General features: G+C 37.2%; 1 protein-coding gene across 2 annotated transcripts in view; it reads right to left on the bottom strand.

The window, feature by feature from the left end:
• The window catches only part of marchf1 (membrane-associated ring finger (C3HC4) 1), a 17,498-nt gene extending 2,226 nt beyond the window's left edge, over positions 1 to 15,272 (bottom strand). Inside the window, exons 1-6 of one of the 2 annotated variants that reach the window (XM_061678669.1) lie at positions 14,799 to 15,272; positions 7,505 to 7,561; positions 7,303 to 7,376; positions 4,273 to 5,010; positions 3,104 to 3,284; positions 1,459 to 1,603 (exon numbers count right to left, since the gene is read on the bottom strand). In XM_061678669.1, the coding sequence (XP_061534653.1) occupies positions 1,459 to 1,603; positions 3,104 to 3,284; positions 4,273 to 5,010; positions 7,303 to 7,376; positions 7,505 to 7,561; positions 14,799 to 14,876 (1,273 nt within the window). In that variant the 5' untranslated portion in view covers positions 14,877 to 15,272. The remainder of the gene's footprint in view (positions 1 to 1,458; positions 1,604 to 3,103; positions 3,285 to 4,272; positions 5,011 to 7,302; positions 7,377 to 7,504; positions 7,562 to 14,798) is intronic. The other variant, XM_061678670.1, reaches the window with a different exon arrangement.

The following is a 15,272-nucleotide window of genomic DNA, read 5'->3' as shown; positions in this document are numbered from 1 at the left end:
AGCCACTGTAATATTATGCACAATTTGAACATCACACTCTGCTCAAATATAGGAAAGTAAAAAATACTCTGGTACTTAATGATTCAATTGCAATGTATCACACAGAAAAGTTAAATAAAATTTGTACTTGAATAAATGTTTAAAAACAAAAAGATTAAACTCAAATGTACTGAACTTAACAGTTAAATACAACCGAACTGTATTTTGGCAGTGATTCTTTTGTGTACCGTGCCATACTTTGAGAATCGATGATCCATAGTAATGTTATAATCTTTCCAGAATACAGTCATAAAGTTGCAATAATGTCATAAAGTTACAAAAATAATGGCGTGAGAGGAGGAGAAAAATGTTGCAATAACAACAGAGTGATCCTCTGCATACTCGCGACACATTAATTGACCTAGCTGCAGTTATTTTTGGGAACATAGGCACTGTTAATCGCTGAAAAAATTGCTGTTTTTGTCCATACTTTTTTTAAGCGCAAGCCTAATATAAAAGTAGTGATTTGGTGCCATCTTGCGGAATATATGTGTAAAGCCTAAGCAGCTAGATAAAGTGTTGATATACTACTGTATTTCACATTGAGCTGGCATGTGGCCGTGATACACATATTGTGTTGTATTGACTATTTAGTAGCAGTGACTATCACATGATTGACTTCATGGATACAATCACCAAAAACAAATGACTTGCTACTATTCTTGCTAAAATGTTTATATATGAATTAATTTCTACGGAGTGACATTTAAATTTGACACATCTGCACTATACTACGCACAGCACAGCACTGCACGACACACCATGACACAGAAGGAAAAGAAACAACAGTATTTACATTTGAATGTAAGGTTACGAGAAAAAAGTCAAACGACACAGGCCCTGTCAAATGTTCATTTTAGTTTACACTGTGGGCCGCTAAAAAATGGATCACCATACTGTAGTTTGGACACCCCTGATTTAAACCATACAAACATTTTTGACCCTGCCCCCTAAAAGAATTGAGAATCATTTCGAACCACAATTGAAACAGGGAACCAGAATTGTCGAAATTCAAACGATGCCCAACCCTACAGAAGAACCATGTGGACTTCTGGAGGGCAATGAAATGCTTTGTGTTCAGTATTTAGATTGCCTATACTATGAAAATTAAGTTACCCGTATTTTACTTTCGTAACCCTTACTTACTGTTGATTTTCTATGCACACTCTCGATGCATGGTGTTGGTGCTCTGTGGTCCTCTCCATTTTAAGTGCTTTGCCACCATCTCGTGGCATCTACTGTATACCCATTACAAACCCCTTTTAGGATGGCCTGTTAATTAATATTTTTAGTGCCGTCAATATTTGATCCAAACAGTATGTAAGGGTTTGTTACTTTAAGCCCAAAGATAACCAAATGTGTTTTCAATCCTTTTTTGTGTGTGGGGGGGTGTAACGACGACACACAAGGGGTACTGACCATTCTTGCCCAGTTTGATCTCCTCTGTGGTCCTCTTGATGAGGATGTAGACAGACCACAGCATGCACACTATTGCTATGAGGTGGAACAACACTGAGCAGTAGATCTTCCTCCTCTCGCTCTTGGACATGTGCAACTTCTCCCACTAGCGAAGAAAATTTGACAAACATTTGATCTCAATGAATGTGTATTTAGCATTGGTGGCAAGCAGACACAACTTTAATTTGTTCTGTGACCACGCTCGTAATTCAAAACACTTGTATCTCATATCATCTTTCCCCATTGAAATGAATGGAAATGTCATTAATACATTACAGCCTCCCCAAAAAAACTAACAAAAAACTATGTGTTTTTTAATGAGAAATAGCACTCTATAAAAATGGACTTTATAAAAACAGAGTAATAACATAATTAAATAGAACGTAAAGAATGAAACAGTTTGTGCATCACGATTTAATGCTGCAATTTAATTCCTTGTGCTGCACCTTCTTGCGTGCCTGCCTTGGGGGCAGTATAATACAGCCATGCAGACAAATGAAGGCGAGACACAATAATTCCCAGTGACTCAATATGTTTCAATAAGGTGAGTCATTTTTTTCCGCAGTGACTAAAGAATATATGCCTGTGAGTACTGTGATACTGTCTGTCTACGTGTGTTTGAATATCTGTTGCTTAAAGGGTTCTAACACTGCAACTATCGATCCTATTTCTTAGTCCATTAATGCGTTTTCCAGTTAATGTTAGCATTAACGAATTACAACGTCAGTTTGCCAACGGTTCAGAAATATTGGTAATAAAGATTCAATGTGTATAACAGGGGTGTCAAACTCCTTTTTGTCACGGGCTTATATATCGTATTTATGACCTCCCTCGCAGGGCAGCTACAACTGTGAACCCATATAAATGAAAGATTACCTCATATACTGTAGTTACATACAGTATACACAACACATTGATGAATAACCAGTTTTGAAATCAGAAGCCAATAAAAACAAGTTTTTTGACTATTACATTTCTTTTCAAAGTGGGATTGGTAACAAAAAAATGCTTGCAAATATCTCAACGGTATTACACCAGAACACAATGAGCAATTTTGATTTGCTTTCGCAGGCCACATAAAATGATGTGGCGGGCCGGATCTGGCCCCTGGGCCAGCAGTTTGACACCTGTGGTGTATAATAAGACTTAGTCGTGGTGTCCCGCAGAGGTCCGTATTCGGACTAGTATACTCTTAAGTCTCTACATGCTTCCGTTGGGTAGTATTATTAAAAAAAACACTCTTTCAACATTCACTGCTATGGCGATGACACGCAACCCCTACCTTCTCTATCTGTGAAACCTGAGGATACTAACCACAAATCTTCAAGAAATCAAGTGTTGGCTGACCGATAATTTCCTACTCTGATAAAACTGAGGTAATCTTTGGTTCGCACAACGTCAGAGGCAAAGTTTCTAGTGATATACTGTAGCTGCTTTAGACTCCTTTGCGCTCACACCAAGCGGCACAGTGAGGAACCCTTTGACCAGGATTTATCATTCAACACTTCTACTTTTACCATTTTTTTTTTTTGCAGAAGTATAAGTACAACCTGCTTAAGTAAAAAGTGTGAGTACTTTTGCCACCTCTGGTATTTAGTGTGTGTACCTTGCGCAGAGGTTTGAGTTTGGTCTCCATGATGAAATCAAACTTGCAGAGCTCGCAACAGCGCGTGTCTGAGGATTTGATCCACTGGTAGAGACACGCGTGGTGCACAAAGCTCAGGCTGCCTGTACAGTGACACGGCATGATCAGGGGGCACTCCTCATCACCCTCACAGTGGCAGATCCTGCAACACGTAAACATATAAGCGCTCCTATTATTAAAAAATCCCCTTTGTGTACATGTGTCTCTTTCACACTAAGCTGGTGACAAAATCCAAAATTACCAACGGTTCTCGCAGCTGGAGAAAAGCGGTGCCAGGGAAGGTTTCTCTGTATGACAAAGAAACAAAACTGCGGCAGCCACGCTTGTCACTCAATCCCAGCAGACGAACTGCTTTAAGGAGCGATTAATTTTCTCCCACAATTTTGAAGACTTGCTAAGTGTCTTAATGTCTGTGAAATGCTTTTCATCAAAATACCCCAAAATGTAAGAATTATAGCACATTTTACTTACAGTATTTGTTGCAATGACAATTTAACCACAAATAACAAGGTAGACCAGATCTTTGACAAAAGTTTCTCATTTTAAACATTAACCCTTTATGAGAACAAAATATTAAAAGATGTATATACAGAAATGATTTATTACTTTTCTTATTCAACCGATATCTACTGATTTGACAAGGAGCTTGTCATTTTAAGGATTAAACGAATGATAAGAATCTTTCAATACAATTCATTTCATTAGTGTAGTAATCTGACAATGAATTTAATTCATCAAATAATTTGACCACCTTTTAGTCATGTTTAAAATGTTATAATGCAAAAAGAATTATTAAAAAAATATATATATTTTTTTCATTTGAAAATGATTATCTTTTTTCATGTTTAAAATTAAATTAACTCTTTTATAATGAAGAAAAAAATCATAACCATCATCTTTGCAAAATATTATTCTTTTTAATTATTATTTATTTGGTAATTTGCCAATGATTTTTCTCATTTTTAATTTAAAGTAGCAGCCACAAACACAATAGAAGCTAGCATTGATCTCATTATTTAAAACAGTACCTATGTCTTTTTTTTCAGCTCAGAGTTAAACCTGTAACAGTATTGTTGACCCTGTTAGGAATGTCCTACAGGCAGCGTGTCCCTGTACACACGCCGACTGACCTGCACACCTCCATCTCAGAGTCATCGGAGCAGGCGCGAGGCAGGGCGCCATTGACACCGCAGCCCTTCTGAGGCGTGGGCACCACCACGGGCACTGCCATGTCTCCGTGCCCCGCCCCTTTCTCCTGATACTTTTTTGTGATCAGCTCCTCCTCACCATCCTCCGAGGAACTGTTAGCCGGACTAGGCTCCTTGTCCATACTGGGCAAGCTTTCCCTCAGCGAGCTGTGCCCACTGCTACCGCTAATGAGTCGTTTTTTCACACCATCATCCACCACCAGGGGTTGGTTCTCCTTCCCCTCGTCGGAGCCCACCGACTGCAACTCCATCACTTCTGTCACGTCCTCACCGCCTTTGCTCTGGCTGCGGTGCCGAGCCCGCCTCGACTTCTCCTTACTCCAGCTTCGGGTCACCGGCTTCTCATCCTCAGAGGTTGAGTCCAAGCAGCAGATGCGCAGCGGGGGCTCCCGGTGTGCCCGCGAGGGACGCTCTGACCGCGCCTCGCCCTGCTCGCTGCGGTCAGAGCTGCGGTCCGGGTCTTTGGCCTCCACGCAGTCCAATGGGCCGAAGCTGTTCCTCTTCCGCCGGTGGCGACGCTTCACCCGCTTCTTAGGGGCCGGAGCTGAGGAACCCCGGGTGGCGCTGGGGATTGTCATGGTGGCGGGGCGCGGGCTCTTGCTGTTGCTGGGGTTGGGCAATTCGGACGCATCCTCCTCAATGCGGGTCAGCTGGACAACACTGAACATGTGCGCACAAACACACACAAACAAACACACATACATACACATGGATGCTGAGATGAGATGACGGTGTTCTCAATGAGGTAGCAAAATAAATTTTTTTAATTAAATGTAAAAAATGAAAAATCCATCGAACTTTTCTATTAACTGGAAAAAACATTTTCTTATTGATGATTATTTTGGTATTTATTCTGTTATTTCATAACAATTATTCTCATTTTAAAAATTAAATGAACTTTTATGATGAGAAAAAATTACTAAGATTAAGATTCAATTTGTTCCGTAATATCACTATTTTCCCTCATTTTTATATTAAATGAACTTTTTTTTTATAATAAAAGAATCAGATCGTTATTAGATCTCTTCTTCCATTCATTTGGTAAATTCAAAATAAATTAAATTAAATCATTACTAATGAGAACAATGTATAATAAAAATTACACTTAGAATGAGAAAATGTTGAGTCATTTGTATATTTCTCTCATTTAAAAAATGTAATTTGCAGTTTTAAAATAGGAAAGAAAATTTGATGAGATTATTCTTCTTCTTATGTGGTAAATTTAAATTAAATCAAATTAACTAATTGTTAATGAGGGGGAAAAAATCCACATTAGATTGTTTGTAATAATGATTTTTTGTCATTTTGAAAATTGAATGAACTCTTATGAGGAATTAGATTTTTTTTGTTTGTTAATTGAGAATGACTGAAATTTTTTAAAATTAAATACAAAAATTAAATTAGATTTCATTTTGTAACTTGATTTTTATTCTGTAACTTGGCAATGAATTTTTGGTCATTTTAAAAGAATAAAATGAACTCTTTGAGAATGAGAAATTATTATATTCTTGACACATTTTTTTAATTTTATTTTTAAAAAAATCTAATTTTTAAATTATCATTGTTCTAATTTTATTCAATTTTATGTATTTACATGACAATTGGACAATGCATTCTTCAAATAAAATTATGTTAGACACAATTTGTTACATCCATGTACTCCATATTTATCCTGTATGTTTCATCTGAATCTGAACCCACCTACAGCTAAAATTTAGCACGTAAAACACGATTAAATGTGTTCAGACGCTTATATCTAGTTATTTACACATGTATACACAATATTTACGACATATGAAAGGGAGATGGCAATGGCATGAACACAGTGGGGTGACATGTGAGGGGCTATCAGGAACATAATTTAGGATTACCTCTTACACACTCTTGTGAAAGGCTCTTATAGACACTACTGAAATGCTCTCACACACACTCCTGAAATCCTTTCACACATCATACTGAAATGCGCTCATATAATAAAGTGGTGTCTTGAGATACGAGTTTCATGCGTTCTGAAGACCATGCTTGCCTGACCACCAGGAAGCAGTATAATAATGTACAGTCATGTAGACACAAACAATGAATAGACTTCTTCTTCTATTAATACAAGTGACTAAATGAGATGCCTTAATATTAGTAATTCCTCGTAGAGGATAAAGAATATATGCCTGTAAGTTTTGTTATATTACCTGCCTAAATGTGTTGCTCCACCGTTTGTGTTCAAATACCAATTTCTTCTAAAACCGTGACTATCGTTGCTAACCATTAGTATGTCAATGATGTTTTGCATTGTTTGTTAGCATTAAGCTAAGCAAACCTTTTTAAAAGTCAAAGCTATGTTGTTTTAAATACACAAAGTATAATTATCCTAGTTTTATGTGATGTAAATTTAAATTGAGAGAGCATTAAACAACTTGAAACCTCTTACTGTGACCTGTGAAATGAGTTGAACTGAGTTCACTGCCACCATGCAGCACTCGTATCTCAAGTTTGCACTTTCAAGTCGAAGCAAAAATAAATAAATACAAATAAAAAATAAATAAAACAATTTTAAAATCAGATGAACGACGGAGCGTAACTCGAAAAAGTAATGAGTCGAGTCAGTCGTATCTCAAGGCACCACTGTACTGAACTATGCATTTCAGATTGTGTATGAGAGCTTTTAAATCGTGTATTTAAGAGAGTCTCACTTGTTTCTATTAGAGCTTTTCCTTAATGTGTGAAGTATGTAAGCCTGAATAATGTACCTAATGGCCCTTCATCGAAACATGAGGGCATGTACGCACGCGCACACGCACACACAGAAACACACACACACACACGCATGCACACACATACACACACTTTCACAGTCACACACCTGAGCCCATCGGGGGAGTTCTTCAGTTTCATATATTCCTGTGCGGGTTGTTACGATATGTTGGGCAATTCTTAAAAAGACGGTAAACGCTTTACCTGCAAATATCCTGAGAAGACGGAGTGACTGACGTCTTGGATGCGCTGGTTTGTCCCGCTGTCGAGTTGCTCGCCTGGAAGTGATCGCATGAAACAGTGTGGTGACTTCAAAAGTCAATTTATTTCCTATGGTGCAATCGAATGTTGTTTTTTTTGATAAGCAAAACACTCCAGGAGGTCAAAACCCTGTGCGGTTGATTACCTTGGAGATGTTGCTGGATCGACTCCCTGAGCGACCGGGGGTCTTGGCTTGAGGGCCCTGAAGCGTAAAGAGTGAAAAGGAGATGACAGAAAAGCATTATGGCGGAATGATGCTTTTATTTAAAACGGCACGTGATCAACCTGCGCAATCTCCAATGTTCCAACTGTGACAACACCTCAAACAGTCCTGAAAAACAATCAGTATGATCGAGCTAACGAGCTAAATGCATGTCTTATATTTAAAGGTAAGCAGACTGCAGTGGTGGCTTGAGATACGAGTTTAATTCGCTCCGTGACTACGCTTGTAACTCAAAATACTTGTATCTCAAATCATCTTTCCCTTTTGAATTGAATGAAAATGCTATTATTAATTTGTCCAGCCACCCCCCCAAAAAAAAAAATTCTGTTTTTGTTTGTTAATTAGAAAAAAAAAGCACTATATAATATTGTACTTTTTAACAACAGAGTAATAACATACTTAAATAGAATTTAAAGCATTTAACAGTTTGTGCAACATGATTTAATGCGGCAATCCAATTCAGTGTGCTGCTCCTTCTGGTGTGCTCGCCTTGGCCACGGGGCTTCACTACTGTATAATACAGTCATGCAGACACAAACACTTCTTCTACTACTCAGTGAGTTGCTGTAATATTAGTAAATTTTCGTAGAGGATATAGAATATATGCCAGTGAGTATTATATTATTTGTCATGTGTGGTTTCCATAATTTGTGTTCAAATATCTGTTGCCCAAAGGGTTGTAAAACAATGACTATGGCATTTTCCATTTCCTGTAATTTCTCGTGTATTTGCCAAAAAATAAAAAAGTCAATAGAGCGCATTATACAAAAAAAAGAAATGCTTGATCAAAGACATTACTAAGAAACCGGGAATTTTTAAAACTGAAAGGAAAAAGTATTAAGGGTTTTTTATTTATTCTGTAATTTTATGATGATTTTTTAAATGAAACTAACTCTAATGATGAGGAAACAAATTTTTATTTTTATTTTTTATTTGATTAGATAATTAATATTCAATTTGTTGGGTAACTTGAATGATATTCTCATTTTAAATTAAATCTTACAATAAGGAAAAAAGTAGATTATTTTATTTGGTAATTTAACTAATTGATAATGAGGAATAAATCCAAATTCTAACACATTTATTCTGTAATTTGACAATGATTTTTTTTCCCTCTTGTTCAAAATCAACTCTTTTAATGAGAAAACATTTTTATGTTATCACATTTTGTTTGTATTAATTTGTTAATTTGACAATAATTTTTGTCATTTTTTAAATTGTATTAGAAAATCTGACTGGATTTTAAAATATGTATTCTATGACTTGACAATGATTTTTGGTCATTTTTAAAAATAAAATAAACTCTTTTATAATGAGAAAATATTCAAAATTCCTTGATGTATTTCATTACATTTAAAAAAAAATATTTTGTAATTTGTCAAAAATTATTCTCATTAAAAAAAATGTTTTTTATGAACTCTTATAACGAGAAAGAGAATGGGATCTTTTTCACATTTTATTCGATTTTGTTTTGTTTTATTCAATAATTGGACTGTTTTTTATAAATCATTTCTACAATTGGGGTATCTTAACAAAAGCATCCCATTGACATGTTACTAAGACACTTGAGAACAGAGAACAAAAAAGCATAAAGAAAAGAGACACAGCTGTGGGGGGAAAAAGCATAAAGAAAAGAGCCACCTCTGCAAAAAGACAAGAGTGTCTCATTTAAGCTGATCAAGGGATTTGCTGCTAGCCTGATTTGCTATTAGCGGCTGTGCTTGCGCTCACGCGTGTGCGTGTGTGTGCGTGTGTGTGTGTGTGTGTGTGTGTGTGTAGAATCATCACCATGAGTCTGGAAATGTTATTAAAAGACGCTAATTGTTGTCGAATTTATGGTTCAGTTGCTCATAACTTGTTTCTGGTCAACCACTTTTTTGAAACATAAAACAAATTATCAATTGACGACAGGCGAAGGGCGGAAAATGCACATTTGTCATTACTTGGGAAAACTAAGGAAACCTCAACTTTGGCGGTTAGCTTTTAGCTCATTTATTTATGCAGTCTACATTCTTCAATCTGGATTTGTTAGCAAAGGAATTCTGCCACTTAAACTAACAGAAAAGCATGATCATTCATTCACTAATAAATGCCCTGTACTGCCTATAGTTGAGTAAGAAAAAAAGGACTATTTTAATTCCGTTTTACCTAAATCAAAAAGATTTCTCCAGATAGGAGCCTACCCCTAAATAAACATCTACAAACGTGCACAAACACCCTCTTAAAAAACACCTAACCCAAATAGATGCCTGGTACACTCTGCTTTAGAGTTAAACATCCATCCATGCATCCATCCATCCATTTTCAACACCGCGTATCCTGGTTAGAGTCACAGGGCGCTGGAGCCTATCCCAGCTGACTTCGGGCGAAAGGCGGACTAAACCCTGAACTGGTCGCCAGTCAATCGCAGGGCACATATAGACACGGACAACCATTCGCACTCACATTCACACCGTCACTGAGTGGGAACTGAACCCACGCTGCCCGCACCAAAGTCAGGCGAGTGTACCGCTACACCATCAGTGACCTTGAGTTAAACAAATAAGAATATTTAGTCCCTTTTTATTATTAAAAATATAAAAATACAGTAATATAAAGTCTACAACCCAAGTTCAAATTGTAAAAAAAATAAAAATAGTAAGTAAGTAAAAATAAACGACAGAGACAATGTAGTTGCACAAGTGTACACACCCTCATAACTAGGGACGTGGCTGTGAATTGACCAATCACATTGAAACTAATGTTAAATGAGAGCACACACCTACCATCATTAAAGTGTGTTTGATTAACCAGAGGTAAAGTTCAGCTGTTCAAGTAGGTCTTTCATTTCTTTTGTTTTCCAATAGTCTTGTCGAGGTTATAGGTCAAATAACATTGATAGTGAAAAAACTTTTCATTTATCTAGGTCTCACTTTTATATCACAAAACCCTGGTGTTTGAAAAGGGGTGTGTTGACCTTTTTGATGCATTGACCAATGTAAAAATAATCTTTTTGTTTACAAATTCAGCCTATAGGCCTACGCCCTACAGGTACCTAATACTATACGGTTGAGTAAAAAAATAAAATAAAAAGAAATCCCTGTTTTTATATGTAGAAAATTTTTATTTTAAACATTCAGTATATTTATCATTTGAAAATGTAAAAAAGAGCCTTTCAGACCAAATGAATGAGTGTTAAATACCTATATTTAGAAATAAGACCTAATTTAAGTAAGAATAGACTTATAAGAGAGTCAACGTGATGTCTAAATTCTAGATCTATTTGTCTCTACTTTAAAACAGCTCTTTAACATGCTCATTCCCTTTCAGTTTACGATATGCTACGAACATGAACTAGAGCTATTTGGTGAAGTGCTAAAGCGACGTCATCCATATATTGCTTGCTTCCCCTTGTCAACACGATCAAGCTATTCCAAATGAATTGCAGCCTAATTGTGATGAAAATTAGCAATTAGCCACGCAGCTATGGCCTACCTGCCTTTGTGCCGACTCCCTCTTGGCTGTGATGCAGGTTGAAGACAGGTGAGTGGAACATGTGCATGCTACTTGTGTAGGATGTGCTGGAGGGATTAAATGGTTGGGCGTGAGAGCTATATATTTAAATATATACTACTACAGACTACTGCCTTGAGATACGAACGTCATTCGGATGATTTTTTTTTTTTTTGCTTACTGCAAACTTGAGATACAAGTGCTGTATGGTGGCAGTGAACTCAATTCAACTCCACATTAAGCAGCATTTTGGCAAATGGTGAAAATTTTTTTTTTTTTTAAAAAGAGGCTTCAAGCTGTTAAATGCCACGCCAAGTTGAAGTTTACTGTCAAACTAGATAGTCAGATAGTCACGATTGTAGAAGAAACGCATTTGTATACACAAACAGTGAAGCAATACATTTAGACAGATAATATAACAATACTGAAAGCCATATATTTATAATCCTCTACGGAAAATGACATATTACAGCATCTTACTGAGTCACTTACAATAGTAGTAGTAGTAGTAGAAGTAAATGTCTATTCTTCTTCGTTTGTGTCTGCATAACTGAACAGCATCATACTGTCTACTGATGGCCAAGGCGGGCACACCAGCATAATGAATTGAATTACAGCATTAAATCATGATGCAATTGTTTAATCCTTAACATTCTACTTAATGATGTTATTACTGTATGTTTTTAAAAATAAAGCACAATATTATAGAGTGCTATTTTTGCTTATTAAAAATCACAAACAAACAAAAATGTGGGTTTTTAGGCAGAGGCTGGAACAGATTAATTACATTTCCATTCATTTCAATGAGGAAAGATGATTGGAGATACAAGAGGTTTTGAGTTACGAGCATCGTCACGGAACGATGCACCACTGTAATAGGGATTCACCGATACCACTTTTTTTAACCGAATACAAGTACTTAAATTTGAGTACTCAATGATACAAAACTACATATCCATGTTTTGTCTATATGTAATAACATGAGGCGATCATACATTTATGAGTTCAGTTTCCTTTTTACAACTTCAATGCATTGCAGATTTTTTAATTGCATTTATATTGTGGATTATTCGCTATATAACAGGATTGTGTAGTATTTATTGTTCCACACGGATAATAATAATGACAAATATTATAACCATGTTTAAATATTTCTGCTGAGACACCTTAATTTCCCTCACAGGATTAATATTTTGGATCATACTGAAACCTGTTTCTAATATTTCTCGTCATCTTATTTAGCTACATAATGCGGTTCAAGACTATTAAGAATCGCTCATATTGCACAATTCTGCAAACTACAGAGGTACCATGAGATATGAGTGACTTGACTTAGTTTTTCGAGATATGAGCTGTCATTCAGCTGATTTTTTTGCTTTGTCTAGTCAGCGGAAACTTGAGATACGAGCACCGTATGATGGCAGTGAAGTAAACTCAACTCACTTCACATCAAGTGGCAGTTTGGCACATAGAATTCGTAAATATTCTTCAGAAAAGAGGCTTTAATCTATTTAGCACCAATACCAGTTGAAATTGACTGTCAAACTAAATATGAAACAGTATGTTTACAGTACAGTTTAAAGTACAATATTAAAGAGTAATATTTTTGCATTAAAAACGCTACAAAATGTTTTTTTTGGGGGGAGGGAGCTGGAATAGATTAATGGCATTTCCTTTCATTTCAATGTGGAAAGATAATTTGAGATACTAGTGATTTAAATTAACGAGCATGACATCACGGAACAAATTCAACTTGAACGGTACTTAAAGGGACCACTGTACAAGCAAACTAAAACATATTGTTCAATGAATACCTCTGCAAAGTATGCTTGATCATATTTGTAAAGGCAGAATGTCTGAACAGACTTTTTGCTAATGTGTCTAATGTTGTGGACAGGGGCAGTTCTGTAGGTCTGTATAAAAAGTTGAGTAATGATACTGTAATCCGTCAACTCTTTAGCACAGAGTTCAAATCACAGTTCATGTCTAAATCTGGCTGTTCCCTTCTCACTGTCTAGGAAAACACACATTTACTGTGTTTGCGTGTGTCTGTGACGTAACCATGCGACGTGAGACGCTCAACGGTTGTCATGTCACACTTTATAAAAAAAACAAAATAAAATAAATAAATAAAAACAAAGTCCGCAAAGAATGATAAAAGCTCATTGTGTGTGAGTGGGAAAAGACTGTCAATTGATGGAAATGGACGCACACGCGCACATTGTAGCATTCGTGTGTTGACTTGTGCCTTTAAGGGGTGTGGCCTAGTAAATGACATCAGGAGCTCTGACTCCAGCTCTGGTTGGCTGTTTACCACGCATTTAGTTCAGTCTCAGCATCTTCTCCATGTTCCTTGCGAGTTTTCTCATTTTGTATTTGTGTGTTTGACATTTTGTGCCGTTTAATAAATGGCTGAAAGTGCGTTAGCAACTGTGGTTCTCCATCTTATAATTAACTAATTAACCAATTACAGTAGACTCCTGCTACTCGCGAAGAGTAAATGTCCGCAAATAATTGAGGCTCATTATGTAAAAAATTAAAAATAAATAAGTAAATACTGAAAAATAAACAAATAAGTGGGGAAAAATAAATTTAGAAAAATAAAAATTAGGAGGCACGGTGAACGACTGGTTAGAGGGTCAGCCTCACAGTTCTGAGGAGCGGGGTTCAATCCCCGGTCCCGCCTGTGTGGAGTTTGCATGTTCCCCCCATGCCTGCGTGGGTTTTCTCCGGGCACTCCGGTTTCCTAACACATCCCAAAAACATGCATGAATTGGAGACTCTAAATTGCCCGTAGGTGTGACTGTGAGTGCGAATGGTTGTTTGTTTGTATGTGCCCTGCAATTGGCTGGCAACCATTTCAGGGTGTACCCGACCTCCTGCCCGATGACAGCTGGGATAGGCTCCAGCACACCTGCGACCCTAGTGAGGAGAAGCGGCTCAGAAAATGGATGGAAGGGATGGATAAAAATTAGCTGAGGGCTCTGTAAAACAAAAAAACAAAAACAAAAAAAGTGGGGGGATGTTCCCAAAAACTCCGCTAATGGGTGAATTTGCGAATGACGAATTGCAAATTAGTGGGAGTCGACTGTATTTGATCAAATAAATACACGGAAATGTCAAATGTACTGTATATCATTAACATACTTAAATAGCACAGTTGTCTAAGTCATATTTGAACGTTTTTGGAAAACAAATAAAATTTTTAGCAAGCATATTAGTATTTTTGTATTGATTTGGTAATGTAAGTTAAGAATGATTTAGACATCAATAAGCTAATAGGCTAGCAATATGGAATATTTTATTTTAGTAATATTTTTATTTTATTATTTACATACATTAACTAATGATTTAATAGGAATAAGAATGAAAAACAATTGAAAATATCTTAATGCACCAATCTTAGGTAAAAAAAAAAAAAAGCGAAATTAATACAACAAAACTTACAGTGTAATTGATTATGTAAATTTTCGGTGGGTCAGATTCAAAATTGGAGTGGGCCATATTTTGCCCACCCCTGCTTTCGATGCTCACTGATCTGAAATCTCACCAGATTTGCTGACATGATAGTTTGAACTCCAAGTAGTTTTGTTTGCATACTTTTCCCAGAAGGTTTTGGTTTAAATCCAAATTGCTTGACTTTGGCGGTACCTCTGTATTAAGAACTGTATCTGTTGTTCATAAGATGCTTCTCCATGCCCTAAGAAATGGGCCAGGACCTTACCTCGTTCCTGTCTTTAGGCCGAAGGGCGCGCTTGCCGTTCTCCCTAGCTGGGACCACCGTGATCTGGTGTACTGGCATGGTGGCGGTTTCCAGGCAACACACACAGGCACACACACACACACAGACACTCTCAAACACACACGGATGTTGGCGTTACTTCCATGGCACCACCGTGCCTTCCCGTCCGCCGATGGGCAGCCATCCCGACGAAGGAGAACCGGCAGGTCTGGCTACTCCTTGCGCTTCCCGATCCGGATGGTTGAATTAGATCATGAAGACGGCGGTGGAGATGGCAGAGTGTGAGGTTGTCATGGCGACTGGGAAACTACTCAGCAGCTCCGTCCCGCACTCCCTCATGGCCGTGCTTCTCCTCGTGGTCCCCCCTGCTGAGAAAGCGAGAGAGCCTGTGAACAAAAAGGTGTGTGTTGGTGTGGGGGATTTTGCCATGCATGCGGGGTAATAATAAGCATACGC

The sequence above is a fragment of the Phycodurus eques genome, chromosome 6 (assembly GCF_024500275.1).
Source record: "Phycodurus eques isolate BA_2022a chromosome 6, UOR_Pequ_1.1, whole genome shotgun sequence".
NCBI lineage: Eukaryota > Metazoa > Chordata > Actinopteri > Syngnathiformes > Syngnathidae > Phycodurus > Phycodurus eques.
Note: the sequence above shows the minus strand (reverse complement) of the source record. Positions and strands in the feature narration are given on the sequence as shown.